This window comes from Amia ocellicauda, chromosome 19 (genome assembly GCF_036373705.1).
Source record: "Amia ocellicauda isolate fAmiCal2 chromosome 19, fAmiCal2.hap1, whole genome shotgun sequence".
Lineage (NCBI taxonomy): Eukaryota > Metazoa > Chordata > Actinopteri > Amiiformes > Amiidae > Amia > Amia ocellicauda.
In genome coordinates, this window is record NC_089868.1 from 20,438,078 (window position 1) to 20,464,683 (window position 26,606).

The following is a 26,606-nucleotide window of genomic DNA, read 5'->3' on the forward strand; positions in this document are numbered from 1 at the left end:
AAATCACATTTCATAATTCTTAATATGTTGTGTACTTCATACTGAAAAAAAATCTCTATATAATCATCAATGAGCTGCATGATTTTTAAGCACAGTTTGTGGTGCTGAAGTAAAGAAAGGCATTTTATTTTAGGCTTACAAAAGATTATTGGCAAAATAAGTGTAAATATTGCTATGCTTGTCAGTCATCTGTTGTCACTTTGTCCCAAGTTTTAGCCTACATGTAAATAAGATTTCACAGACATATGTTTCCAGTTAGTTGTTTTACAGGGAGAAAAGCCTTTACGGAATACATTTTTCATGACCTCAGTCATTCGGTTTCTCAATTGAAACCAATCTGTAGTAATACCTTAAAAGGGATGATTGTCCTTTATTGCCCTCATTAGTGTATAGATTAGTATCATTAGTTAATGCCTCAGATATCCAAACTGTGCTAAGAATGACTTTAGAGTTACTCTTAGGAAACACAGTGTGCAATCACCTCAGTACAATGTTAAAATGATCAAAATGTTTCATAACATTAAATAAAAATGTCAAACCTCCAGCCAAAAACAGAGTACAAATGTGTCACTTGGTGGAAGATTTTATTTTGCCAGAGACTTCTTTCAAGTTCCCATTGGAAAGATGGTGGGTTTATCAGCTTAAAATGATTTATTGACTTATGTAATTATAGTGATACTGAAATAAAGCATCTCTGAAAAATGTGATCGTTTGAATACTGATAAACACACAGTATACACTTTCAGTAGTAGTCGAACCTGGGATATCAGACTACAGACTGAACTACAGGAGGGAACCACAGCGTTTTGCCAGTTATAATTCAATTTGGACTATTGTTCTGAATGAAATAATAATCAGTTTTATTCTATTAAGAATATCATCATATAGATGTACAGCCTGTTGTTTGTACATTAACCTTGTACTGAGAAAAGGGATACTTCCCACTTGAGTGGGATGTTAAAGCCATTTACATTTCTGATTGTTAGATTATATGAATCAGGTGCGGCTGTCTGGGAATGAACATTAGGTTAAGGTCAAAAAATGTCTGCTAAATATAGACATATGTGAAAAGCCACTGTTGAGGAGACCTATGAGATTATCTTCATGCTAGAGACCTGATAAGAATTATTAATAGTAAAAGAAAGGTCTGGTGTATGATACAATCCCCTAACTTAACCTCATATTAAATGAAACTCTCTATTTTATACAATATAATCTTTAATAAATTAACATTAGACTTTATAACTATTTCACACAACCTGTTTGGCACCGTAACTCACTTTTCTTTGGTTCTACACTAGTAAACAGTATTGTATTTTTATTAAGCTAAATGTATCCATTATACATGAAATAATAATGTTGGGCCAATACATTCACTGTTCAGAAAGTTCTGGATGCATTTATTATACTTTTTATATAATGTATATGCTAGCACAAGTGTATTTTTAACATTAATGTGTTATCATAAGAAAACGAGGGTCCAGCTGACTCGCAGCCATCCTGAAACAACAGTTTAGTTTAAAGGCTGTACTGAAAATTGTTTAGCACCAATTTATAATTTTAAAGAGCAAATCTGCAGGGACATATTCAGGGCGTTGACTAATGTGCTGCAATAGATGTCCAGCTAATGTGGTATTGCTAAAACAAATAATTAATCGTTCCTGAGTAACAGCACTCTTTCAGACACTGAAATCCAAATGCAGGTCACACACTCACTCAGGGATCGCATTACGTGCTTGTCCTGCTTTCTTTGGTTCCCTGCTATTCTCATTTGAATGCACCCCTTTTTTTGAATCGATTAGTATTCAGAACTTGCTGCAAGTTCTTTTCCATCTATCCCCTCAAGACAGTAACTGGAGAATGCGGCACACAGGCAATCTGCATGAGCTTTTATGCTGAAATGCCTTAGTCAGACTCGAGACACTATTAATGCCAGTGAGCCAAGACGATTGGTATTTCTTGGTAGTTGAAACTAGGGAAAATATCTCCCGTACTTTCTCTATTGAAGGTAGGCACATTGTAAAGTTATGTGGATAGAATGTGTCAAAGCAAGTTGCCATCGTTTCATAATTAAACTCTATGCCAAAAAAAACTGTGTGGTGTAGGCTATACAATGCTGTCATCAGGGACGTAATTGGCCTTGTAAAATGACTAGAGATTTCTTAAGGAGCATAGTTTCAGTGTTATTAACCTTTCTTTCTTTCTTTCTTTTTCTTTCTTTCAATCATAATTGTAATGATTCAATTTTGAATTATTTTAACCCCATTGTTAACAATTTGTTTACATTTCCAGATTCATTCAGCATTACATTTTTCTTTTACACATAAGCTTTAAAGGTATAATATGTACCCCTCCAACCCCCAACTCTAAATGGAGGGTCTAAATTGCATCCATTAAAGCTGCATAGTGATCTTGTTATTGATTTCCGTTTCAATTTCAAGTAGCCAAGGCAAAGACATCTGCAGTTGCTTATATTTACTATTATCACAGTTGGTGCATTTGTTTTTACACTGGCAGTAAATCTGTTCTTGATGCAGAGCACATAGTGTCCTGTCAGCTTGAGTACAGTACAAGAGTGTTGGAAAAGGAAGGGGAGTTTGTTCAGCGTAAGAGGTTCTCAGTCTGTTTCCGTTTCTTTACAGTTTGAGTTTCTTTATGAATGTACCATATTATTGGAAGCTATATCAAGTACAAAAACTAAATCCATTCTGTATTAATTGGTACTAAACATAATTATGGTAGCTATCTTCACACAATTACAATGGTAATCTATGTAAACAATAAATTGGGTCTATATTGGACTTTTAGGCAATCTTCAAAAATAAGATTAAACAAAACAATATATTACACTTGATTTAAATAGATTTTGAAATATTTTCTTATCAATTTTGTATTGGCTTCCCACAAACAACCTATTTCCCCAACCGCATTTTCTATAGTGAATAGTCAATAGTGCATATTTTCTATGATCCCTTACACTTTGTCCTCAGGAGAGTTGCTATGGAAGAATGGATACAAAAAATTTACCATAAATAAATGTAATGAGTGCTTTGAATAGATGGATTGAACCTGACAAATAGCATAAAAACAACCATACTGATAATTAAACTCGACAGTAAAAAATCCTAATTGGTTTTTTTTTTTTTTCAATGCTCATCAAAGCAAAGAATGAGACCTGAGCAGATAAACCTTAACATGTATAATAAAAAATAACTGTAATGCCTTTGTTCTTTATGGCAGAAACAAGAGTATACACCGATCAGCCATAACATTATGACCACCTGCCTAATATTGTGTAGGTCCCCCTTTTGCCACCAAAACAGCCCTGACCCGTCGAGGCATGGACTCCACTAGACCTCTGAAGGTGTGCTGTGGTATCTGGCACCAAGATGTTAGCAGCAGATCCTTTAAGTCCTGTAAGTTGCGAGGTGGAGCCTCAATGGATCAGACTTGTTTGTCCAGCACATCCCACAGATGCTCGATTGGATTGAGATCTGGGGAATTTGGAGGCCAAGTTAACACCTTGAACTCGTGATTCATCAGAACAGACCACCTTCTTCCATTGCTCCGTGGTCCAGTTCTGATGCTCACGTGCCCATTGTAGGCACTTTCGGCAGTGGACAGGGGTCAGCATGGGCACCCTGACTGGTCTGCGGCTACGCAGCCCCATACGCAACAAACTGCGATGCACTGTGTGTTCTGACACCTTTCTATCAGAACCAGCATTCACTTTTTCAGCAATTTGAGCTACAGTAGCTCATCTGTTGGATCGGACCACACGGGCCAGCCTTCGCTCCCCACGTGCATCAGTGAGCCTTGGCCGCCCATGACCCTGTCGCCGGTTCACCGCTTTTCCTTCCTTGGACCACTTTTGATAGGTACTGACCACTGCAGACCGGGAACACCCCACAAGAGCTGCAGTTCTGGAGATGCCCTGACCCAGTCGTCTAGCCATCACAATTTGGCCCTTGTCAAAGTCGCTCAGATCCTTACACCCATTTTTCCTGCTTCTAACACATCAACTTTGAGGACAAAATGTTCACTTGCTGCCTAATATATCCCACCCACTGACAGGTGCCATGATAACAAGATTATCAGTGTTAGTCACTTCACCTGTCAGTGGTCATAATGTTATGGCTGATCGGTGTATATAATATTAAAGAATGTCATCTGCAAACAAAAAATACAAGTTGGTTGACTTATCTGATATATAAAATAATGATTTTTTTTTTTCAAAAAGGATTAAAAATAAGCCAAACATGAAACTTCCTATACCAATTCCCCTGGCTCTATCTGTCTCTATCTGTAGGCTCCACGCCTTCCTTCAGGTAAAGACCAATACTGTGCAATCAGAGAAATCCGGATCTCCTCATTTGGTCTGGAGTCAGTCCCGTCAGGATCAGTTGAGCGAGTGGAGGCTGGATTAAGATCACGTCTCTGCCTGAGTCATGCAGATCAATCTTGGTGAAAACGTTTCCTTCTTTGTGGGGGAGGCAGTATAAAAAGTGCAGTTCCTGCCATTGGGTATAATAGCTTTTGAAGAGCAGCCCCTGCTTTAAAGGAGGAGTGGTTAGCAGAGCGCTTCAGTCACAGCCAGCCGCCGGGAAGGACGGGATTCATCTCATAAGACAACGAGCAGCAGTTATTGTGTGGCTTCTGCTGGAAATAGTTTTCTCTCTCCTGGTATTTGGATAAATCGCATCCTATCTAGAAATGCGCGCCTTGTTTGGACTTGGATCTTTTCTGGGTTTCTGTTCACTCTTTCTTCATGATGTCTCAGGTAAGATCTGGGGTTTATTTAACGTGATCTGTTATCATTAGTATTAGACAGATCTGCAGTAGCCACATGTACTGGAGCAGAGTCAAACTAGTAATGTTGGAAAAGTTTTAAGGTTTGTATGCAGCGCAAACTAAGGCGATCAAAGTGAATGTATTTGAATGCACATTTCCCCTGTGGTCATGCACGTAGTACTACTGTAGGATATTTGAAACATTCATATTCACAGATAATTTGATTGAAGGCTTTGTATCAATGTATCCCATGTATTAGATATGTTTACATGCATTGCGCGAGGTGCATGCGCAGTAATGTAATGACTTTGAACGGTGCAGGTTTTGGAAAGGGTTGACTTTATGCATGTATTTTAATCTCGCATGAGAACTAATATCTTCTTGCCCTCTCTCTACATGTGATCTACAGGTAATGATATTTATCCCACGGCACAAAACGTGTCCTGGTCTTCCCACAATTTTAAGACCCTCCTTACCTGGAGCCCCGAACCCACCGGCTACTCTTACACCGTTGAGTATTCTGTGTAAGTACTCAATCCTCTTTACTTTACTTTTCTGTGATGAAATACACATTAATACAGTATATATTTTTTTTTGAGCATTTGTGAAGTTTGCTTTTCTTCCTATGTATTGCTCAAACAAATAGGCTACATACATCAATAGTTATTTGTGCTATGGTTTGGAAATGTGTATCAATTCATTTACCAAACATAGCAGTACCGTTACATTTTGAGTTGGCCAAACAGGTCTGTTATTCAAAGATAATTGTAACAATCTTATATCTAAATGCACAACGTGGTGAGAAATTGCAGTGTAAAGCGAAACCATGATGTCAGTGGAGAATCATGTCCCCAAACAGCATGACACATTATTGTATCACAAATTAAATGTTAATTTTCCCACAGCAGCATTGGTAGACTGTTGAATTTAAAGGTTTTTTGATGGCAAGATACAGTAGGCCCTACTTGAAACTATATTGGATTTCTTGAGTATAAATATAATAAATAATAATAAATACATTGTTAGTTGGTGAAGCATAGAAGCAAAGGTTTATGAACAGTGTGACTTTAAACGCGGAAACATTTTTTAACATGTTGATTTTTTTTTTTTATCTACATTTCAGATTAGGGAAAGACCACAAGAAAAACCCACACTGCATACGTACAACACAGACCGAATGTGATCTGACCATGGACCTGACTGAGCTGAACCAGACTTATTCTGCTGATGTGGTTTCTGAGCCAAAACTGGGCGACCCTTTAGATGTGGAGGAGTACCCCTACACCAAGTCAGAGCGATTCTGCCCGTACAAAGACAGTACGTACCTGAACAATCTTGATAACAGCCTGCTGGAATGTTATGTCTCCCCTGAACCTTTTCATTATTTGTTATTTGCCTTTTGATAAGGCTTATTATACAATTTCAAGATACCTATTACATAGTGGAAAGAGGCTGGCTAAAGTGTTTATCATTATATTGAAAAGAACACGTCTGGGCTCAGCTGACCAACAGACCTGCCCTTGTAATTGATTCTAGTTTTGTAAACTAACTTGTGTGTTCTTTTCTTGTTTTAGCAACAATTGGGAAACCAAATTTTACATTTGAAGTGAATGAATCGAAAAACAAGATTACACTACATATACAGGATCCCGTTTCTGCTATTCGAGGAGCAAACAACGAATTACTGAAAATGCGAGAAATCTTCAAAGAAGAACTGAAATACAAAGTGTTTTACAGCAAAGCTAAAAGTACTGGAAAGGTAAGCTTTCCCATTTTAAACAAGCCCTATCTTTACTATATAATTCTGCATTTGACCTCAGACAAGTATGTAGTAATTCAGTACAATTTAGTTTGCAGAAATCCCTTTTGGGTGTATTTTTATGACCAGGTGTCTGTAATTGAAACTGTGGAGACTGTGCAAAATAACTCCTTTTATAAGTGTTTGAAAAGAGTCATTCCCAGCTGTGTCTGTGCATCATATAGTGGTAAACAATAGTTTTCAATTTTCTACATTTCTTGGTAACATTAGCCATAAAGTAATATTTGTACATCTGAGGGCAAAGACTGAATATGAACAAAGTAGTTTTCATTAAAAAAAAAAAAGTAATCAACGCTACCATATCTAATGATTTTTAAATCTGGCTTGTTGATTTGTGTACATAATTCTTATCAAAAAAACAAAAACAGGTATTTGGCATTTAAACCATAAAAAAAGGATGGACATGTAAACTATATAACAATTTAGTTGAATGTACTTAATAAGAAAACAATTATAAGTGTTCCAGGCATAGACTTTACATTTTAGCTGATGACCAAAAAACCTATATTTAACCACTTTTTAATCTCCCGCCTTGATCAGATTAAGCATTAAGCACCAATATTGTTATTAACGTGAAATGGGACATCATCTTTGAACATGACTTATTGTGTTTCCAGAAAGAAAAAGTAACAATGACGAATGAGATTGAATTGGATGTGGATAAAGGACAGAGTTACTGCTTCAGTGTTCAAGCTTATATCCCAACCCGGGCCATCAATAAGCAGCTCGGCGAACTTAGCAAAACCCAGTGCTCCCCTGAAGAGAAGTCAAACATTTTTGAAGGTAACATATTGAGTCAAAAAGCTAATATTATAAGAAATCCCTGTTGCTTTGGTCTGGTGTGCTGACTGCCAATAAACAAAGGTTAAATACATGCAACAAATAATATTATTACTAATTAAAATATTAGTGTTATGAGGAAATTAGTTATTTAGTAAAATGTAAGGTTTGGTTATTTAGTTGTGCAAGCTGAGACTTAGGCTGGGATTAAATCAAAACCACTTCTAGAAAAGTACAATACTGTACTCAGTGGTTTAATAAAATACTACTCTTCTACTCATAAATGTAACCATTGTAATTTACATTTTTAAAGTTTGCAATTAGTGGATGGATCAAAGTGTGGTTTAATCTGATCCAAAAAAGTCACAAACCCTAAAAAAGATGCTTCTCTATTTAATTGTCATGTTTAAGACAGAAAAGGTAACAGCAAAGTAACAATCTTGATGTTCGTTTTGTTTTTCAGAGTATGGACTCGGTGTGATTGCTGGGGGCATCATTATACTGATAATTATTTTACTTTCCATTATCTGTCTGATTACATACTTTTGCAAACGAAGAGCCAAGGCAATACACAAGGAAGCCATGCCTTTAAATGCTGTCTAATGAAAAAGCCAAGCACTGCGTCAAAAGGGTCAGCCATGATCCATTCAAAACATATGGAGCTCCACTAAGAGAAGTCTAGGGTACGTTTTACAAAAGTCGTATTTTAATCACTGGAATATATTATTTGGTTTCTGTGAAACTAAAAAAAGTGTTTGATATGGTGCACATATCTTTTCTTTTAGTAATTGTTCAAGACCGTTTTATTTAGTTAGGGACTATAATACATTTCTACACCCTGATGGTGGTTGGTACTTTTACATCAAAGTGACAGATTACTGCGATAGTGAATGTAAACACTAATTTTATACTGATTTATTCTGTGTAACTTTCCTTATTTCATTGCTGATACAACACTACATAATTTATGGGAACTTTGGAATCCTAAATCTACTGTAACTGATTAATATGCTGTATTTATAAATGGTTTAATGGGGATTTTATTTATGTGTGGTTAAAAATAATGTATTATTTTGTATATTTGGTGTTATTATCTTAAGTATTTATATATTTTTTTTAAAATAAAATGTCTGTGGGATCAAAATATAGGTTTTTTTACAATAGTAACATAATGAAAACGTTATTTCAAATTGACAATTACGTCCATTTAAAATAAGTTTCAGTATAGGAGTATAGCTATATAGGAAAATGTTTATGTTATGAAGAACATATTGGGCAAGTGGGAAAGATTGTGAGAAATTGAATACAATTTAACTTCTCGTATAAATGGAACTCACTAAAGATATGTTGATGTTAAATAAGGAAATGTCTCATTGTAGTGTTTTCTTTAAGTTTGATACGGTTGATACTGTTACTGCAAATGAAAGAATCAATTGTAGAGGACCAGAAATGTTTTAATATGAACTATTTCAATAAATAAAAAGGTTTGTAACAGGGTAAATGGTTTTCATTTTGTTTTCTTTTTGTGCACTTTTACAGTTTTAAATAAAAGTAAAAACATCTGCTCTGTCTGATTTCATCTCATTTTCTGCCTTAATAATAATAATGTTTACTTCCCCTGCTGTCCAACAGTTCTTAGATCATTTACATTTGTCTCGCTCAATTTCCTTTGTGTTATGCTGTCAGAATAACAACATGCTTGTTTTTAAGTAGGAACACTGATATATAATGAATATCTGCATACAGGTGCAAATAGGTTCAAAAGATTAAAGCAAAAACAGATGTAAAGTATAAAATACTGCCCTTGGGACTGGGAAGTTGTCCAGGGTTTTATTGTTTTAGATACATGTGCAGTACTCATCCTGGGAAGTACTGGAGCAGCTTAGCATTAACCTTGCCTTCAAATAAAAAACATTGGTGGCTCAATATTGCCCTCTAGGGTTATTGTCCAATAATAAGCATTAGCATAAATAGGTTTGCTTTGCCATTGTGGACCAAGATATATATATTATATATATTAAAGCTGATAATTAGATCAGTTCTCAAAGGAAATACATACCAGATTTTTTTTTTTCCATTTGTTCTGTTATAACTCCATGTCAATCTTTAAAAAAAGTGTATTTTCTATCCACTAAACATTGCGTTTTGGCAAAGCCGTTTGATGCACTTGTTTCCCGCTCGCTGAGATGTAACTGATGAACATCTTGTCCTTAGTGACCTCAAAGTTCGCAAACCCCCCAAAAGTGATGTTTTCTGCACTGGAGAAGCGCAGCCAGGCTTGTGGAAACGTGTTCTTGTGATACGTTGACAAATCGAAGAAATTCATACAGCCACTGACGACGTATGCGGCTCCATCATCCTCCTGGATAAACTGCACAGAAAAGTTCACACATTTATGTATGTATTTGTGCATCGTTTCTTCAGTGTGCCATAACAGGAAATGGTCATATTTCTTTACATTTTGGATTTAATTCCTTGATGGATGGATACACACAGTCACCATCAAACATTCATTTTAACTGGAAATTTGGTGGCTCTGTGACACATTATATGAGTTAAAAATATGAATATAGATTGACTTTCATTGAAATTAAAAGTGTACATACCTGTAAACTGTGGTCATGCCCACTGAGATAAACAGTGACGTTGTGTTTCTTCAGTAGAGGTCTCAGTTGGTCCACCAAGCAATGCGTTGGGCCATGGTGCCCTATGGACCACACAGGGTAATGACCAGCGACGATGAGGAACTCAGACCTGAAACATGGCAGGGACATTCAAACCCCTGACCCAATACCTTACCATACATCAGCATCACGCTAAAAACATACATCAAGGATGAGACTGAGCTACACTGAGACTGTCTGGCTGCCAAGACACACACATAAAAGACATGCACACCCAGGGAGGCAGTTTTGTTGATACCTGCATTTCCTGGCTCAGGAATGCGAGGATGGTGGGGGTGCTGGACAGTAAGAGTGTGGACAGTAAAAGAGGTCACTGCTTCTAAAAACATCATAGCATTCTCACATTCTTTCCTGGAGACTAATTGGAGTTTGAAAGGATGTATTCATGCCTTTCGCAGGTGAAATATGGGGGCGGAGATGAAGGGTCAGTTTTGGGCCAAGAAGACACATTCCAAGGATCTGTACATCATTCTTTTGTAGCCTTTTGTTATAGAATAAGGCAGCTTAATTTGTTAGTTGCCAGTATATAGCCTATATTTTATTAACTGCTTAGCATTTACTGTTATAATGCTCACATTGAATGTGCAGAACAACCTCCAAATGCCTCTAAATTCACCTAATTAACACATTTAGCTTTTGCGCCATCAGCTGTGGCTGCTTCACATCATAAACTGATTCTTAATAGTGTAGCAACTTCTTTATTTTTCTACCACCACAGCACTACTATACTGGGCTGTATGAAATAAACTTCCTCTTACTTGCAACTTTGCAGCTGTTCCTGAATCCATTTGAATTGTTTTGCAGCAGCGTCTGGGCTCTCAGGTCTTTCAGGTTGTGTTCCTTCGTAGGTGTTTCCACAGAGCAGAACTGTGTCAATCATCAGAATAGTGACTGAGGTATTGCTGTGAGGAATCTTATAATGTAAATCATAATACACATCAGGAAAATGCCTGCAATACATTAAAAACATGTTTCAGTGGTTGAACATAGTTTCTAATTGTGAACAGGATTTTAACTTTCAAAATCCTGTCCTGTCCTCATTGTGTTCGGACTGGACTTAACAAAAGTCTCTTGTACTCTCACATATTGCTGCAGTGAAGATTTATTTTGTAGCAGTGGTCTTTTTCCAGGAAATGTATTTTCCATGTTACTGGAATTAAGTGAGAAAAAGGGAGTCGGAGTGAAAAGCAGATTAGTCTGTGGGAAAATGCTTCCACTGAAGCTGTCTAGAGGATACTCACCACCTCTGGGACCTGTGGGAATAAGCGATCTGAGCTGATACATTTTTCAGATGATCATGGTTTCCCGCCACAAGATACCAAGGTACAGGAAGCAGGGATGGTTCGGCAAACACGTTCTCATAGGTCAACTGAACAACAACAACAAAAAAGCATATTATATGTTACATTTATTTTAAATCTGTATACTTATTACAGTGCTTATTAGTATTATTAAATTTATTAAAGTCACACTAGCCTATAAGGAACAGCTGTCTTTCGGTCTGACGTGTCTGTTTGTCTATATTGTCCCTCACCGCTTCATGCGTAAAGAAAGGCCTTTCTGGTCTTTAAAGCAATCAGCTGTATAAAAATACTAAAAAAAACGTTCTTAGACCTTACCTTAAAGCGGAAATCATCAACATCCGTCACACCGTTGTAATAAAAGTGATCCCCCAGGCTCAGAATGAAGTCCAGATTCTTGCTCTGGGCCACTTTGCCCAACATTGCAGCCATGGATTTCTCCAAGGGTGTGAAATAGGGGGGCACAGGCATCCCTCCCCAGTCCCCAAAGGCAACAAAATTAAGAGATCCTGATGGAGAATAACGGATAAACAGTTCTAACAACAAAATAAGTTACTTCTGTAAGTGAAGTACTTTTATGTTAATGTTACAGTACATTTAAGTATCTTTTCCCCTTCAGTTCCCCTTAATTTGCCAACTAGATATTGAGCCTACCTTGGTTCTCTGCCTGGCCATTTGAAAGGTGCAGCTGCAGACCTACAAGGAAAAGAAGAGCTACCTTTCCCATTGGGTCTTCCTTGAACAGAATGGTTTACGAAGACGAGAAACAAAACAACCACATTAATACTTCAACAACAATTACTTTCTCTTCCGGCCTTTGAATACGGATACAGGAAACTGCTTCAGTTCAGAGGACTTCCTGAATTGTTCTGAACGTGACAATCAGACAACCAATGAGATGGAAATCTACCTTGTAGGCAAACATGACCTTTAGTATCACATTCATGAGCATTTGTGTCTGATAAGCTCTTGGCACTGGCGAAGTCACTTAAAAGTCCTTTGAAAATGTTTTTTTACAAGAATTTGTCCATCTACTATAAATCAGTCTAACTCTAATAGGCTACAGTGGCCACAACTGTCACTTTCCAGGTAGGTAAGGAACAGAAATTAAGAGATTATAATATACAATAAAGGTCTGCTGAGGGACCAGTCTGCTTCAATGCCTCGTTAGATTATAGACCTGAGCGTTTGAGGGAGTTCATCAGGTAATATCTGGTTACAGGTAACTCTCACCATTAACCACAAATATCACCCCATGAACTCTCACACACTTCCATCAGAGGGTAAAGGTCAGTTGAGAGGGAGACCAGCTATCTTGCATCAGTATCATAGATCTGAGTGTGTGAGATAAATATTACAGATCGCAAATTTACACGAGACTCCCAACATTCCCTGGAAATAATTCCCAAGACACCAACAGTGATTTTCTTCCATTTGTTTTTTTTTTTTTAATGAAAGTTCTCAGTTCAAATGATTTAAGATCCCAAGTGCATGCCACGAAGTAGTGCATTCCTATGTTACCTCCATGTCCTTTAAAAAAACCAACTAGTTTTACAAAGGTCAAGTTTAATTCTTTAATCATTATTACATTAGACTGAATACCAATATATCCAGGCAACCACTGTGTTATTTAAATTTAAAAATAAAAGGAACGCTCCGATTTAGCAAAGACATGAGATCAGGGTGAAAAAAGATAAAACACTTGAATGTTTCCCAGAATCACCCAAGAAGGCCCAAACTTATGCTTCTTGCATTGGACTCATACAAGTAGTTGTATGGGCAAATTCGTCTTAATGATTAAGTCTATTCTATCTAGTTCATGTGTCATGTGAATCCCATTAATGCTGCCCAGTGTATAGACGGGAACTTACAGTATTAATTACAGTTAGATAAAATATACAATTAGCAACATACTACAGATTAATCTGATCTCCAGGTTTAAATACAGTATCTTCAAAACTGACAAAGTTACAAATTATTAAAAAAAATTCCTAGGTTTATTTTACAGCTTTTAGTGCAGAATTATGTAGGATCTTCGTTCGATAGGACGGCATTTCCATCACCGCGCTTTATGATCCAAACTCCACGGTCTCCGCAGTGATCACTTTGAAGTCATAGTTCCCCCGTCCATCCATGTGCAGGTAGTACTGGGAAAGGAAAGCAGACATCTTTACATCGTCCTGCCACAAGCCTCGAAACTAAACGAAATGCACTGATGTGTTTTAAGACGTTAAAGATGAAAACCATGCATTTTTGCAAGGAGCAGAGCTACACAAGACTTGCATTGAAGTTACAGTTTTATTTTAGGCTCCATTATACATTACCTCATGGTGTTTCCAGAGGGACTTTCTGTGAGAAACCGTGAACAAGGAGATGCCGACCTGTAAAGATCGAGAAACATTGATCATGTAATAGAACCGATTGTCTTATTTCATACAGTGAACAGGACTATGCATTTCATTTAAAAATAGTGGATGACAGCCACTAAGAGGATTTTTAAAACTGTTCAGCTGTGTGGATCAAGCCATCCTGCTCGTGAAGGTGCAGTGCTGGACTTGGCGTCTCCGTACCTTCCGGCAGTGGCTGTAGATGTAGTCCTCCACATCCACGCTCACTGCGCTGGTGCACTCGTCCAGGATGGCAAACTGAGGCTTGTGGTAAAATAATCTCGCCATCTAGGAACACAAACACAAAAGATACGGTCGTATGCATCACTATGTTACACCATAGTATAGATGGTATGCCAATTACATTCAAAAGCTGGTTTAAAACATCTTCACCTAAAACCGGTCTACTTAAAGCTCAGGTTTGGCGATTATAGTAAGAAATGTTTAAAACTCGTCATTCCTTACAGCCATCCTCTGCTTCTCTCCTCCACTAAGCACATCCATCCAGTCCTGCACGATGTCCCAGCTCCCCTCCCGGTCCAGGATGTGCCCCAGCTGCACATTGTCCAGGTACTCCTTCAGGACCTGTACAGAAAAATCACAGGACAAACCGTCTCCATTAAGTTCTCCTTAATTCACATTTAGTGAGAAAAAAAAAACACATGCCATTTCAAACGTCTGATTTTTAATTTTGCATAAATACAAATATAACAAACTAAGTCCAACTACTGTATCAAGTTGCAGGGCTTAGGAAAGGTTATTCTGCAAAAACTTCAATTGGTCAAAGTTTACAGAAAAGCAGATACAAGTCAGAATGTACAGGAAATACCAAGAAAATCAGAGGCACATTACATAATATATATGTATAGTGTAAATGTAAAAAGACATGTCCTCATGTGGATTAATGATTAATTAGTCTGGTTTTCCACACTCTACATATCCAAACAGAGTATACTGATGCTGTAATGAACCAGAATCAAGATTACATTCAACTATTACCATGTAAAAAATCAACTCGTCATGTTAGAGACAGAAAAGCAGAGTTATTTATGCTTAAAATTCTTCCCTCTTTAATTGTCATTTTATTGCAACTCAATGACAATCTCGGACACAATGTGACGGCAAACCTCTGCAAAGATCTCATACCTTATCTGCAATGCCTTTCCTTTTCTGATCTTCCCAGGTGTCTGGATAAATCACCTGATCCCGTAGAGTCCCCAGGGTCATGTAGGGCCTCTATACAGAATAAGAAATTGTCCATAAATCACATCTAGATTTGAAAACCTTGATAGATTAATATATTTCCATTTACAGTCTGTTCTAGACTATTTTTATAATGAAAGTGTGTATATATATATGTATATAGTGGGGGAATAATCACAACATGGGCTGCAGCAACACAATATTGACATTGTTGATAGACCGGTTTAATAGGATGAGCAAACCGATATCTGTTGGTTCAAAGGGACACAAGAGGTTCACAGGCTACTATTCAACTGAAGTGACGACTCAATGTTTCTTACCTGTGGAACATAAAACAACTTTCCCCTGTCAGGTTTGGTGAGGTGCCCGCCAAACAAAGGCCACAGCTAAGGAAAGAGGGGAAGACATTTTTATTGTTAGTACACAACTCAGGCCTGTGCTGTAAAGTGGCGACTACCAGCTACAGAAATACAAGTCTTTGTTCAGAGTTGATTTGAATACGTTTTGAATCATGCCTAAAACCATGAGTTTCAGAAGCCACAGCAGGCTAGTCATGCTTGGTGGGTAACACAGCTTTAGTATTGGACCTCTCACCTCTCCTAGCACACGGAAGAGAGAGCTCTTCCCACAACCATTGGGACCACAGATCAGCACGTTTGTCCCAGATTTTACCTTTGAAAAAGAAAAGGGCATTTAAGAACAAAGAATCTGAAAACTGTACATTTTAATAAGCCATGTTTGAGATTCTGCCAGACTGAATCTGGTATAGATTTGTACATCAAAGTCAATACATTTTTAATAAAGTAAAGCAATGAAGTAGATGGGTAACCTGTTATTGTAATATATGGCACACCTACGATTAAATTAATTCCTCATCAAATTAAAAAGCAGAATTAAGAGATTGTTGTGCAGTAAAAACAATTCCATGATACACTGGTTGGGAAACAATGGTCTAGAATGAGAAATATCCTCGACTTACAATGATTAATATTTTTCAGCGATGTCTAGTGAAGCCCTTATAAGGTTTAAGTTCTTTACATCAATGGTTACATTAAACAAAACATGTATAATTAAACCCAGTGATCATACCTCAAAGGACAGATTTTTGATCAAAATATCTCCATTAGGTGTTGCCAGTGGTACACGATCAAACCTGAAACACAAATAGTCAGATTCATTCATTCTTTTAGATACTGGTTGTTCTGAGTAATTCTGAGATCAGAACATTCTGGCATGGGTATGTAGATTTTGGACAAAACGGAAGCAAGTAAAATCCAGAACATAAACCAGATGCACTTACTTGATGAGTCTGTCAGTGTTGATAATTTGTCCACTACCAGGCACCAGCGTGATTTTCTCAGAGGTTTCGGATTCTATAGAATACAATTTTGCAATATCATTGGATCGTCCTTCGATGAGAACAGTGAACGATGAGAAATGAGAATTCCTAAATGCAGTTTTCAAATCTGATTCTTTCCAAACACTTTCAAAAGAAATATCTGGAGGTCCAAGTCTAAAGAGAAAACGTTTTGAAATCAAAATAAAACCAATACCTCGGTCGTGCTGCGACACCATCGTCCGTTCGTATCTGCCCGAGTTCAGCTCATTCAGCACTTTCATCAGTTCTGTGATACGAGCTGTGAAGCTGAGGAACAAATTCAGAGTAAATGAATACCAACAATTCTTTCTGTATTTTGCCAAAAAATACATAAAAACCATCTGATTAACAGTCCCATAAGTGTCCCTTACCCTGCCAATCTTGTCATCTCTCTCCCAGCCAGCACAATCCTACCGAGCGCCTGGGACATGCGCAGCAACATCCGTCCACTCTGATAGTAATCCTATGGAAGACAAAGCAGGAGACATCAAATGCGTGGATAAGCCAAGGCCAAGACTAAGCACCAATTCTGTGCATTTCAAATATTCTTTGGTTTTGTTCTAATAGTGTCTCTCAAACATGTTTTCCATCTCTTGCTTCAACTACTCTTTGCAGCACTGAGTTGCAACACAGGGATGTTCCCATTAAATATGACTAACCATTATATTAAAATGTGATTAACAAGTTTTTGGAATATATAAAATACAGAAACACAGCCAACTGTGTCCTGAACAGATTCCAGGCACAACAGAGAGCAGATCTGCTTTTTAAATAAATTATAAATCAGGGATTTTCCCCAAAAGTCTTCACCTCCAGTAGTTCTGAATGGGAGCTGGTCTGGTGCCTTGGGTGGGAATGATTAAGGAACGGGCGGCTGACCACCAGGTACCCAACCACTGTGGCGAGATCTGGAAGGAGATACACTTGACAATAAACACTAGCCAGAGGTAGGCACAGTTGAGATTAAAGAAAATTAATCACTCAAAACAGGAATTGTTACACCACTAGGATTTTATCACAGATTACATCATGTATTCCTAATGAAATACAAGGCCTATATGATTCTCAGAGGTAACCATTATGCTAATTATGTTTGAGGTTTTAAAGATTAAGATCTAGTATAGATGTAAATATTACATTAGTGTGCTTAAAACAGGGTGTGTAATATTAGGCTTTCACTTACACTTGGCAATTATACTGTCCACAAAGCCCATTGAGAAACGGAAGATTATGAAGTTGTGCAAGTGATCGACCTAAGGACAAACAAAACAGGTTTTAAGGTTGATATCTGAAGTTTACATTCACCTCAAGAACAAAAAGCTACTGCATTTTATACTTCTGAGAAAAAAAAAAAAAAAGTATACTCTTGGAATTCAGTTTTAAACTCAAAAACATTTTAGCATGAGTTACACAAATGTATAGGATTGAGCTAGTTTCAACAAAGGAACCCACAAATCATTACTTAAAATTACTTCTCCTTGAAAAAAATCTTTCTTGTTGAGAATAACACTTCTTATTCCACCTTAACAAATCAGTGCAATGGTGGACAAAATTTTAACACACTGCTGGGACAATGATCTCACCAGTTTGTAGAAAGTTGCGTGGATTGTCTGTTTCTCTCTTGCGTTCCCATTATAGAAAGCAATCTCTTCACTATGTGGAAACAATGAAACATTCAGGTTATAAAATATGGGTTATGTTCTCAGAAACAAAGGTAATAACAACCGACCTGTTCGTTATGAGTCGCGAATTAACGTATCTGTATTCTCCTTCGTATCTCTGCTCAGCCACTGTCATTTTGCCAATAGGTCGTCTTAACCGAGTTAGGATAAGACCTGAGAATATTAGGTAAGCCATCATGCTCGCAGGACCCTGAGGAAAATAAATAAAATAAAAAACATTAACTGCTACACTCAATTCAGGGAGAAACCTAAACAATGAACGGAAATAATCAACTTAACTACCATAGTAACATAATCTCTAGGCCTAATACTACAACTCCAAGCAGGACAATTTTACAGACATAAAATTTGTGATTTAACAAAGCAAAATTTAAGAAATGGGACTCACCTGGGCACCAATCGCACTTGTCAGCTTGTAGATGTACAAACCAATGTCAAGCAGTGGCTGGAAAGAAGACTCAGTTTAGATTTGACATACATTTGATATTTGTAGTTTACAGAGGGTTTGAGATGTCTAACACCCTAGAGTGAAGTCTATAGATCTATACACACACCATATTGAAAGATAGTATTGTGGTTTTTACCTTGCTGAGGTTGGAATACAAATCCACAACGCTATTACAGAATCTCTCTACATCTTGGGTCAGTAACTGATCCGCATTGGCGATTCTGTTGTCCAAGTTACCCATTTTGTAGTAGGTGTAACCTCTGTTAAAAGACATGAGAGATTAGGATTTCCTATATTGACATTACTTATCAAACTAAAGAAAAGACAAGTAAAAGGCTGCTTATTGAAAATGTATCTCGATTGTGAACAAATTACAAACGCAAAAAATGTAAATACTTACTTTAAATACTCATCGTAGAGGTGTTTGGTGAGCCTTACACGAAATCGAAGTTTGAGCTCGTTTAATCCTAGCTTCAAGAAATTATTGACCAAGGATATCTGAAAAGAACAGTCATGGTTTATCATTTTTTTATGCATTAAGGTTTAATTACACTATAATAATGGTTATTGATATTCAACATACCGAGATGAAAGCGAATCAGCCTAATACTGTGTTTTACTAACAAACTAAGGATTCTATAAAGATTTTAGAATAATTCTATAAATACTAATGTGTTTTTAAGTATTTATAAAGAATAAACAAATAATTCTTGGTTCACTTTTTTAAAATTAAAATAGGAACTCTGACAATCGCCCGGTTTTGGATACAAATGTACCCAAAATGCTGGGGAGAACACACTTTCATTGAGGTATGCAACAATGTCTTTAAGCATATCTTGCATAAGTATGTGGCGATTAACGTATTGCTTATAAAATCCATTTCATAAATGTGCACAAATACAGAAGTGAAGAAATGGGAGAAACTGCCAAAACGGAATTCAATTAAGAAAAATGAATATTGAAGAAACACTTACAAGCGGCATTGCTGTGATAAAGTTGAACAAGTACTTCTTGAAATCTTTTGTTGTGCGACCGATAATTGCACTGCAAATCACAACATGCACAACAATGTAAACATAAACAAAGCTACAGCAGTCGAGGAACAACACCGAATAAACTTTCAGCCTTTATTTACCCCCAGTATGGCACTAGATTAGCGTGAACCTGATTTATCAAATTGTGGAAATATGCAGTGACAATGCATCCAGAAACTGTGTAGGATGCTGTAGACAAAGACATTTGGTCTAGCTAAGGGAAAACTAACCAATTTAGATTTTTTTTTTTCTTTAAATAACTTTTTCCTGTAAATGAATTTCAATATGTAGTAACCTCATCAAAACAAGCATACTGTTACTTTCTGTAATATCAAACCGATTAATATGCAGATCTACTTCTACAAATTTGGCCAGGAGCAAAAGCTGCACACAGTTATTAATGCAAGTGCATTTTCAGTGCTCAAGCCACATGGAAAACAAATTTACCAGAGGTAGGGCAGTAATAAACCAATAAAAGTGCTTCTTGAATAACTGCATATCTCTGCTAATGATACCACTGTAGGGGATTACAAAAATTATACAGTCAGAGTAAAAATATACAGTTTATACATTGTGCAAGGATTGCTTTGTAAGATCGGACAATAAAATCTGTGCTTCATCGTCGATCAAAATTAAACTCTTTATTACCAGTTTTGGGGTTTCAATTAAAGTTATTGTTACATTCAAAATCAAACAAGGTAAGGCACTTGAAAAACAACTTTCAAAGCTTTTTAATCCACTGAAACATTACATTTGCAACTCTGTTCATGTTTAAAAAAAAAAGTTATTACATTGTAATTTAAGTAGTCATGTATTTTGTAATCCCATCAACAGTGGATGTTATTTTAAAAAACATTTACACCAAAATTACTTCACAGAGGGGAAAAAAATAAAAATAAATCCTTCTATAATGGAAATCATGTGTAAAGAGACACTTCTTCAAATGTTTCTTCTCATTTATCCAACTAATAGAAAAATAGATTTTAGATGTAGAAACTGAATTATAGATCTTTATTATATAAATAATGGTGGATAAATGTGACTTCAGCCTACATGGCTGTCTTCCAACTACCTCAGTGTGGCTTCTGAATACTTGACATCGACATACAGATGCCGGTGGTATGATACAGACCTGGACGTTTCATACTGTACCTTTCAATCATGGTTCCATTCTGAATCATCCACACGTCACAGTAAGTACGAGCCACCAACATGACGGCAATCAGCAGCAGGTATCCCGACTGAAAAAGAACAAATAAGCAACGTGTGAACCACAAAAAAAATTATAGAGAGGAATGACTAAAGTGTAAGTAAATAAAACTCCATCCAAAACCGTCCAACTCAGCAGACTAATGCTGCTGTATTGAGATACCAGACTTCTCTAATCAGACTACTGGATGCACGATAAGGTTTCAGTTATAACCCGGATTTACCTTTTTTTAAATCATTGCAAAGTTAGCTCGTTTAAGCTGCTGCCGTAAATCAGCTGGAAGAAGAACACTGGTTATTCGAGAGCAGTCAGGTTTTATGATGCTTTGACCCTGTCCTTATCAGTATTTGAATAACCGAATGAAACCCAAGGTTAGTATTGTGCTGAGCAGTGTAGAAAAAACACTTGGTAGGCGGTCAAGAAAGTAATGGCTTTCTTCAGAAATTAAGTACTCTTGTATGATTTTGATGGATTGTTTGTGATAAAAGCATTTTGGCTCCCAAGCGTGTCTTTCCACATCAATAAACAGGAGAAAGTAAATTGATTTAAGTGTGAAGTGTTCCAAAAAAGCAGATCATGTTTTGCTTCTTCAAAACTGCTTTATTCAAATCTGCTTACAAATGCTACACACAAATGGTTTTAGTAGCAAAAATGTGCTATAACCCACTCAGATAAAACTAAACTGCACATCAAATCTGCACTTTCCAATATCTGCCAATAGAGAAACAAGATATTGGACACACCAAACTATCAATATAAAGGATACCAACTTAGTGAAACTGCAATGCTTGCTGGAGGTAAAACATCAGTTAATCAAATGTTCAGACAAATTAGTTAATTGGTGTTCCATTAGATTGTGGTGCATTATATATATATATATATATATATATATATATATACACACACACACACTTTTTTTTTTAGATTTCAAAACAAAACATTTTAGAAGATGAACCGAACAGTTTTTCAATATACAAGTGAACTTAAGTTTTTTGGGTGAGTTAGATTAAACCAAAGCTATAAATAAATGTAATGTTCTGTGGGGTTTCGGGGGGGTTTCGGGGTCAGGGCAAGATTGGAACCCCAGTCTCTGGCGCCACAGTGCAGTGACCTTACTGCATCACTTAAAGGCCCAGGCCCATTACTGAGGCTTCAGGATAGCTACAATAACCATTTAACAGAAGGATTTAAAACTATACAATCATGTACTGTAGAAATAATACATGGACAGTGTTCAGTACACCAACAGGCACTTATTCTCATATGTGGATTTGTAAAATTCCATAAGCGGCAGCGTCAAGCCAACAGGTTTTCATAATCTAATCTTAAGGAGTTTTGCAAGTCAAAATGATGCAACAGTAAGCCAAACACTCAATGGAAAGGTAATTTCTGCAGTCAAAAGAATGATTTTGCACTCCATTACTTGTGTAAGAACATTTTATCATTGCATTTCAATAATAGTTTTGAGTCACTCAGAATTAAGTATTAAAATCCAGAAATCAAAGAACTGAGGGATTCAGTTAATTCTCTCTCAAAATGCCTGAATTGGAGCAACAGATGCAGGCCCACCTCTTTGCAGACCGTCCTGGGAACCATGATCTTGAGAATCCTATATATCCGTGAGAAAAACACCCAATCCACCGCTGCCTTCTCCTTCTTCCCATCTTTCTGCAATCAGGCAGCGAAAGAAAGTTGTATCAATGCAACTGCAATGCAATACAAATACAGGACACCCAACACAGAAAAGGAAGAGATCAACTACCAGACAACAGGGACACCAACTCCACACACAAACACTCTCGTGATTCACAGATTTGGACTGTCAGAAATTGTATCACTGAATAATGGTTCATACCTCAAAGCATAGTGCATGGCCCTGTAGTGTACCTTTACAAACACACCAAAACGTATGCACGGTATCTTTCAGCAAGGAAATACTGGTAAATAAACAAACAATTTGAATGGAAGATTTACATTTACTAACAAAAATACTTACATCATGGTTTGCAGCTAGCTCTGAAGAACCTCTCTTTCTGTGGGGGGAAAAAAATGTATGTATTCCAATGTAAAGTTATTACTAGCCATGCATGTCACACAATACAATACACCTGCAGTCAAGTGCCATCATGTGCGCAATTTCAAGCACAAAAACATGGACATTGCCATAGAGCTATTCAGGTTATTAATAATATGGACTACTACCACCACTAGTATTCAAATAAGCAAAACACCTTGATCGTCCCTCATTTCAACTCACAGCAGAGCCAGAAAGTCGACCCTGCTCCCGCTGTGACATCACGGCTCACTGCATTGCATTTCACAACCGTGACTAAGCGTCATTTGCCATTCTTTCCCCGCAGATTCACAAATTACGCTACATTTCTCTGTGACACGCAGTGTACAGATCGTGTCAACACACACACACACACACACTTTAAATAACCGTTCACCCCATCAGACCTGCATATGCATGTGTGGGCGACTATTATAGCGCCTTTATAATGACGACAGTAAAGACGTCTGACAGTCCGGTGCAGAATGCGCACAATGCACTCGACCACACTAGAATCTTTTGTTGCATTCGCAGCATTCTACTATTCCAATTAAAATACAAAGAGCTCCTTTGTTACCACATTAAAACAATAGAACACGTACATGCCATTCCTAAATTAATGTATTAACAATTACAGTTATAATTGAGATACTGAACAACTAATGACACCGGCCCAAAACCCGACCCTCTATCTGGACTGCATCACTGCTACCCTTCATCACATCGCCGTGCGGCATCTACACCCCACACCTGTCTCACCCCCCAGCCCGCTGCCCTGCGCCCTACGCCGCGTCTAGGAGGAAGACCCGGCGCTCCCAGCCCGGCTCCTGGTCTTTCATACCCGCTGGACTTGTTGGCATTGCGTCTCCGCTTGAGGAGGTACAGGGCGAAGAGGACGGCGCTGGCTATGGAAGAGTTCTTGGCTGTCAAGTATTTACTGACCGCCGCCATGTTTGCGACACAGTGGGAGCCGGTCAGAGAGCAGCGCAGAGGATGCCGGGATGCGGGGGGCGGAGACGGACGGAGGCGCTGCACCGAGCGGGCTCCCCTTTATAAGATCAGACCTTGTAGCTCAGGTGTCCGCAGCTCTGCGCAGATCTGCGGGATTCCGCCGATCCCATTGGTGGAGCCGCGCAGACCTACGGAAACCCGCGCCACACTATACACAGTGTGTTTTTATGTATAATGTGTTCGTTACAATATAACTTTGCTATCGTATTATCACATGCACTATATGTATTTGTAGTAGTACTGTCTGTTTGTGTACATAAACTACGGATAGGACTGAGATATTTGCTTTGTAGGACTAGCAATGTCATTTTTGAGTCGTTTATTTCGCAATCTTTTGAAACTAACACGTGTCTGTGTTTAACCTGCTGACCTGTGTGCTAAGAAATAAAACTCATGTTGTGTCATTAACCCCATCCCCCGGACATGATTATATATTTATAAATAAAACGTACTTTGAGTGAGAAAGCCGATTGATTCAGTGTGATGTAATTAATGGTGTCCATAAATAAATCAATGAGACATATGTTCCTCTCACAGTTCACAAACCAGACCTTGTGTACTAATTCATATGATTAAATTATAAATCGCATATGAGAAACCAGCCAATCACAGAGCGGCTTTCGTAGAATTATGCATACATTCCTGGAGCGCATAGCTGCAGTTTTGTGCAGATCTGCTTTGCCTCCACCAATGGGATCGGTGGGATTCTGCAAATCTGCGCCACAAGAACGCAGCCTATGACGATTTACAATTTCTTCATTGTTAGTGCAAGTTGTACAGGATGTAAAAGCATGATAACACGGCTACTGGTGATCAGTGGCAGCAGATCCTAGACCAAAACATTTCTAGACGGGGAGAAAGGGGGTTGATTGTTAAATGTGTGTTGTTTTTTTCCACTGTAAATGTATTTGTGTGTCTAATTCTTAAGTGTGTGATCCATAATAGGGTGTCAGTGACTTAAATCAAGTCTTAATTCTCACGATGGTGTAACATGGGGCCTGTGCGGCAATTTAAAGCTTTTGGTATCTATTCTGAAGAGCTATACTTGTATATAGGCTACAATTGATTAATATATCAGTTATCAATTAATTAAAGGGTTGTAGAGGGCAATGTCGTGTCGTTTTTGTTGTTGCTGTTGTTGGTTTGTTCTTCTTATATTTCTTCCTAGGAATTTATCATGTTTTTTCCATGATTTTACCACATTTCTACAATGTTTTTCCATGCTACACCATATTACACTTTACCATATATTACCATGTTATTACCATGCTACACCACACTATATACTACTGTATTTTTACCACACTACGTTCTTGGAGAGGAGAAGTATCTCAGCCTCATAGTCGGCACATGACATTTCTTATTTCCTTATGACACATTTAAGACACTTCTTCACACAGAGAGTAGTCACCATCTGGCACAAACTCCCCAGTGATGTGGTTGAAGCGACAATATGGAACATTCAAAAATAAACTGGATAATAATAATAATAATAATAATAATAATAATAATAATATTATTATAATTTAGATTAACATACCTGCTATTATACTCCAGCTACTAACCTACTCACTTTTGCATACTATTATTGATATATACTACTTCCTAATCTAAATTCTACTAGTACTTTGACTACAGACTACCACTGTGATCAACCTAAATACAAGCTAAAATGATTTTGCATTGAAAACTATGTGAATAAATATGCTTCAGTCTTTATCATGTAATGCACTGGGCTTACACTAGGTGGAGTAAAACATCTGCAGTTAGTTAATTTGTATATGTTCTGTGATCTGAAAATAATCACTTTCTGAAATAGGAATAGGAAATAAAATAATAATTAATCAAACATTGTATGATTTTTCTCACAGTTGGCGCCCTTTTTTCTGTATGTGTAATCTTAAGCATACATGTCAACACCTCTTATGGTTACATTCAACTCAATCAACTAGGGAAACCCCAGTATCAATGTTAACTGTAACATTTTGAGCACAGCACTTTAGTCTCTGAATATCCCTGTGAGCACAGTCTACTCAATCATCAAGAAATGGATGGTACATTTTACAACCCAGACACTGCCTAGATCAGGACCTCCCTCCAAACTGAGCAGCCGGGCAAGGAGGAAACTTGGGGGATGCTACTGTGAGGCCAACGACAACTTGGACAGAGTTAGAGTTCAATGCCTGAGATGGGAGAAAATGTGCATCAGTGGACAATGTCCACAAAACTAGCCTGTATTGTATTTTTTGCAACAAAGCACATGACAAGACCGAATTGGACATTTTTGGTCTAAATGCTAACAATTACGTTTGGTGTAGACCCAACTCAGCACAACTCCCAGTCAACACCATCCCTACAGTCAAGCCTGGTGGTGGCAGCATCATGCTATAAGAACACGCTGGGGAGTTTGTTCCAGATTGTGATGACTCTCTGTGTGAAGAAGTGTCTCCTGTTTTCTGTCTTGAATGCCTTGAAGCCCAATTTCCATTTGTGTCCCTGGGTGCGTGTGTCCCTTCTGATCTGGAAAAGCTGCCCTGGTTTGATGTGGTCGATGCCTTTCATGATTTTGAAGACTTGAATCAAGTCCCCATGTAGGTGAAAAGGTTCAGTTCCTCAGTCTCTCAGTAGGACATTCCCTTCAGACCTGGAATAAGTCTGGTTGATCTCCTCTGAACTGCCTCTAGAGCAGCGATATCTTTCTTGAAGTGTGGAGCCCAGAACTGTCCACAGTATCCAGATGAGCTCTAACTAGTGCATTGTACAGTCTGAACATCACTGCCCTTATATTACTATGGGTATGCTTCTCCTCAGCAGGGACTGGAAAT

At 37.6% G+C, this 26,606-nt stretch overlaps 3 protein-coding genes across 3 annotated transcripts; 1 reads left to right on the plus strand and 2 right to left on the minus strand.

Annotated features, from left to right (window-relative positions):
• Window positions 1-4,447: 4,447 nt before the first annotated feature.
• Window positions 4,448-8,952, plus strand: f3a (coagulation factor III, tissue factor a). Its single transcript, XM_066692548.1, has 6 exons — window positions 4,448-4,780; window positions 5,201-5,315; window positions 5,915-6,108; window positions 6,366-6,550; window positions 7,228-7,393; window positions 7,854-8,952. The coding sequence occupies exons 1-6, from the start codon at window positions 4,714-4,716 to the stop codon at window positions 7,991-7,993; spliced, it is 867 nt and encodes a 288-aa protein (XP_066548645.1). The 5' UTR covers window positions 4,448-4,713; the 3' UTR covers window positions 7,994-8,952.
• A 222-nt stretch (window positions 8,953-9,174) lies between these two features.
• Window positions 9,175-12,567, minus strand: LOC136714920 (tartrate-resistant acid phosphatase type 5). Its single transcript, XM_066692547.1, has 6 exons — window positions 12,030-12,567; window positions 11,694-11,884; window positions 11,316-11,443; window positions 10,833-11,024; window positions 9,997-10,144; window positions 9,175-9,761 (listed from the first exon to the last, which is right to left on the minus strand). The coding sequence occupies exons 1-6, from the start codon at window positions 12,100-12,102 to the stop codon at window positions 9,522-9,524; spliced, it is 972 nt and encodes a 323-aa protein (XP_066548644.1). The 5' UTR covers window positions 12,103-12,567; the 3' UTR covers window positions 9,175-9,521.
• A 368-nt stretch (window positions 12,568-12,935) lies between these two features.
• abcd3a (ATP-binding cassette, sub-family D (ALD), member 3a) lies at window positions 12,936-23,838 on the minus strand. Its single transcript, XM_066692546.1, has 23 exons — window positions 23,612-23,838; window positions 22,714-22,750; window positions 22,287-22,385; window positions 20,660-20,748; window positions 19,448-19,517; window positions 18,874-18,971; window positions 18,610-18,733; window positions 18,414-18,470; window positions 18,073-18,215; window positions 17,927-17,996; window positions 17,527-17,596; window positions 17,154-17,251; window positions 16,715-16,806; window positions 16,519-16,610; window positions 16,266-16,338; window positions 16,055-16,118; window positions 15,560-15,637; window positions 15,286-15,351; window positions 14,909-14,998; window positions 14,228-14,347; window positions 13,946-14,050; window positions 13,700-13,756; window positions 12,936-13,522 (listed from the first exon to the last, which is right to left on the minus strand). The coding sequence occupies exons 1-23, from the start codon at window positions 23,719-23,721 to the stop codon at window positions 13,445-13,447; spliced, it is 1,980 nt and encodes a 659-aa protein (XP_066548643.1). The 5' UTR covers window positions 23,722-23,838; the 3' UTR covers window positions 12,936-13,444.
• Window positions 23,839-26,606: the final 2,768 nt, after the last annotated feature.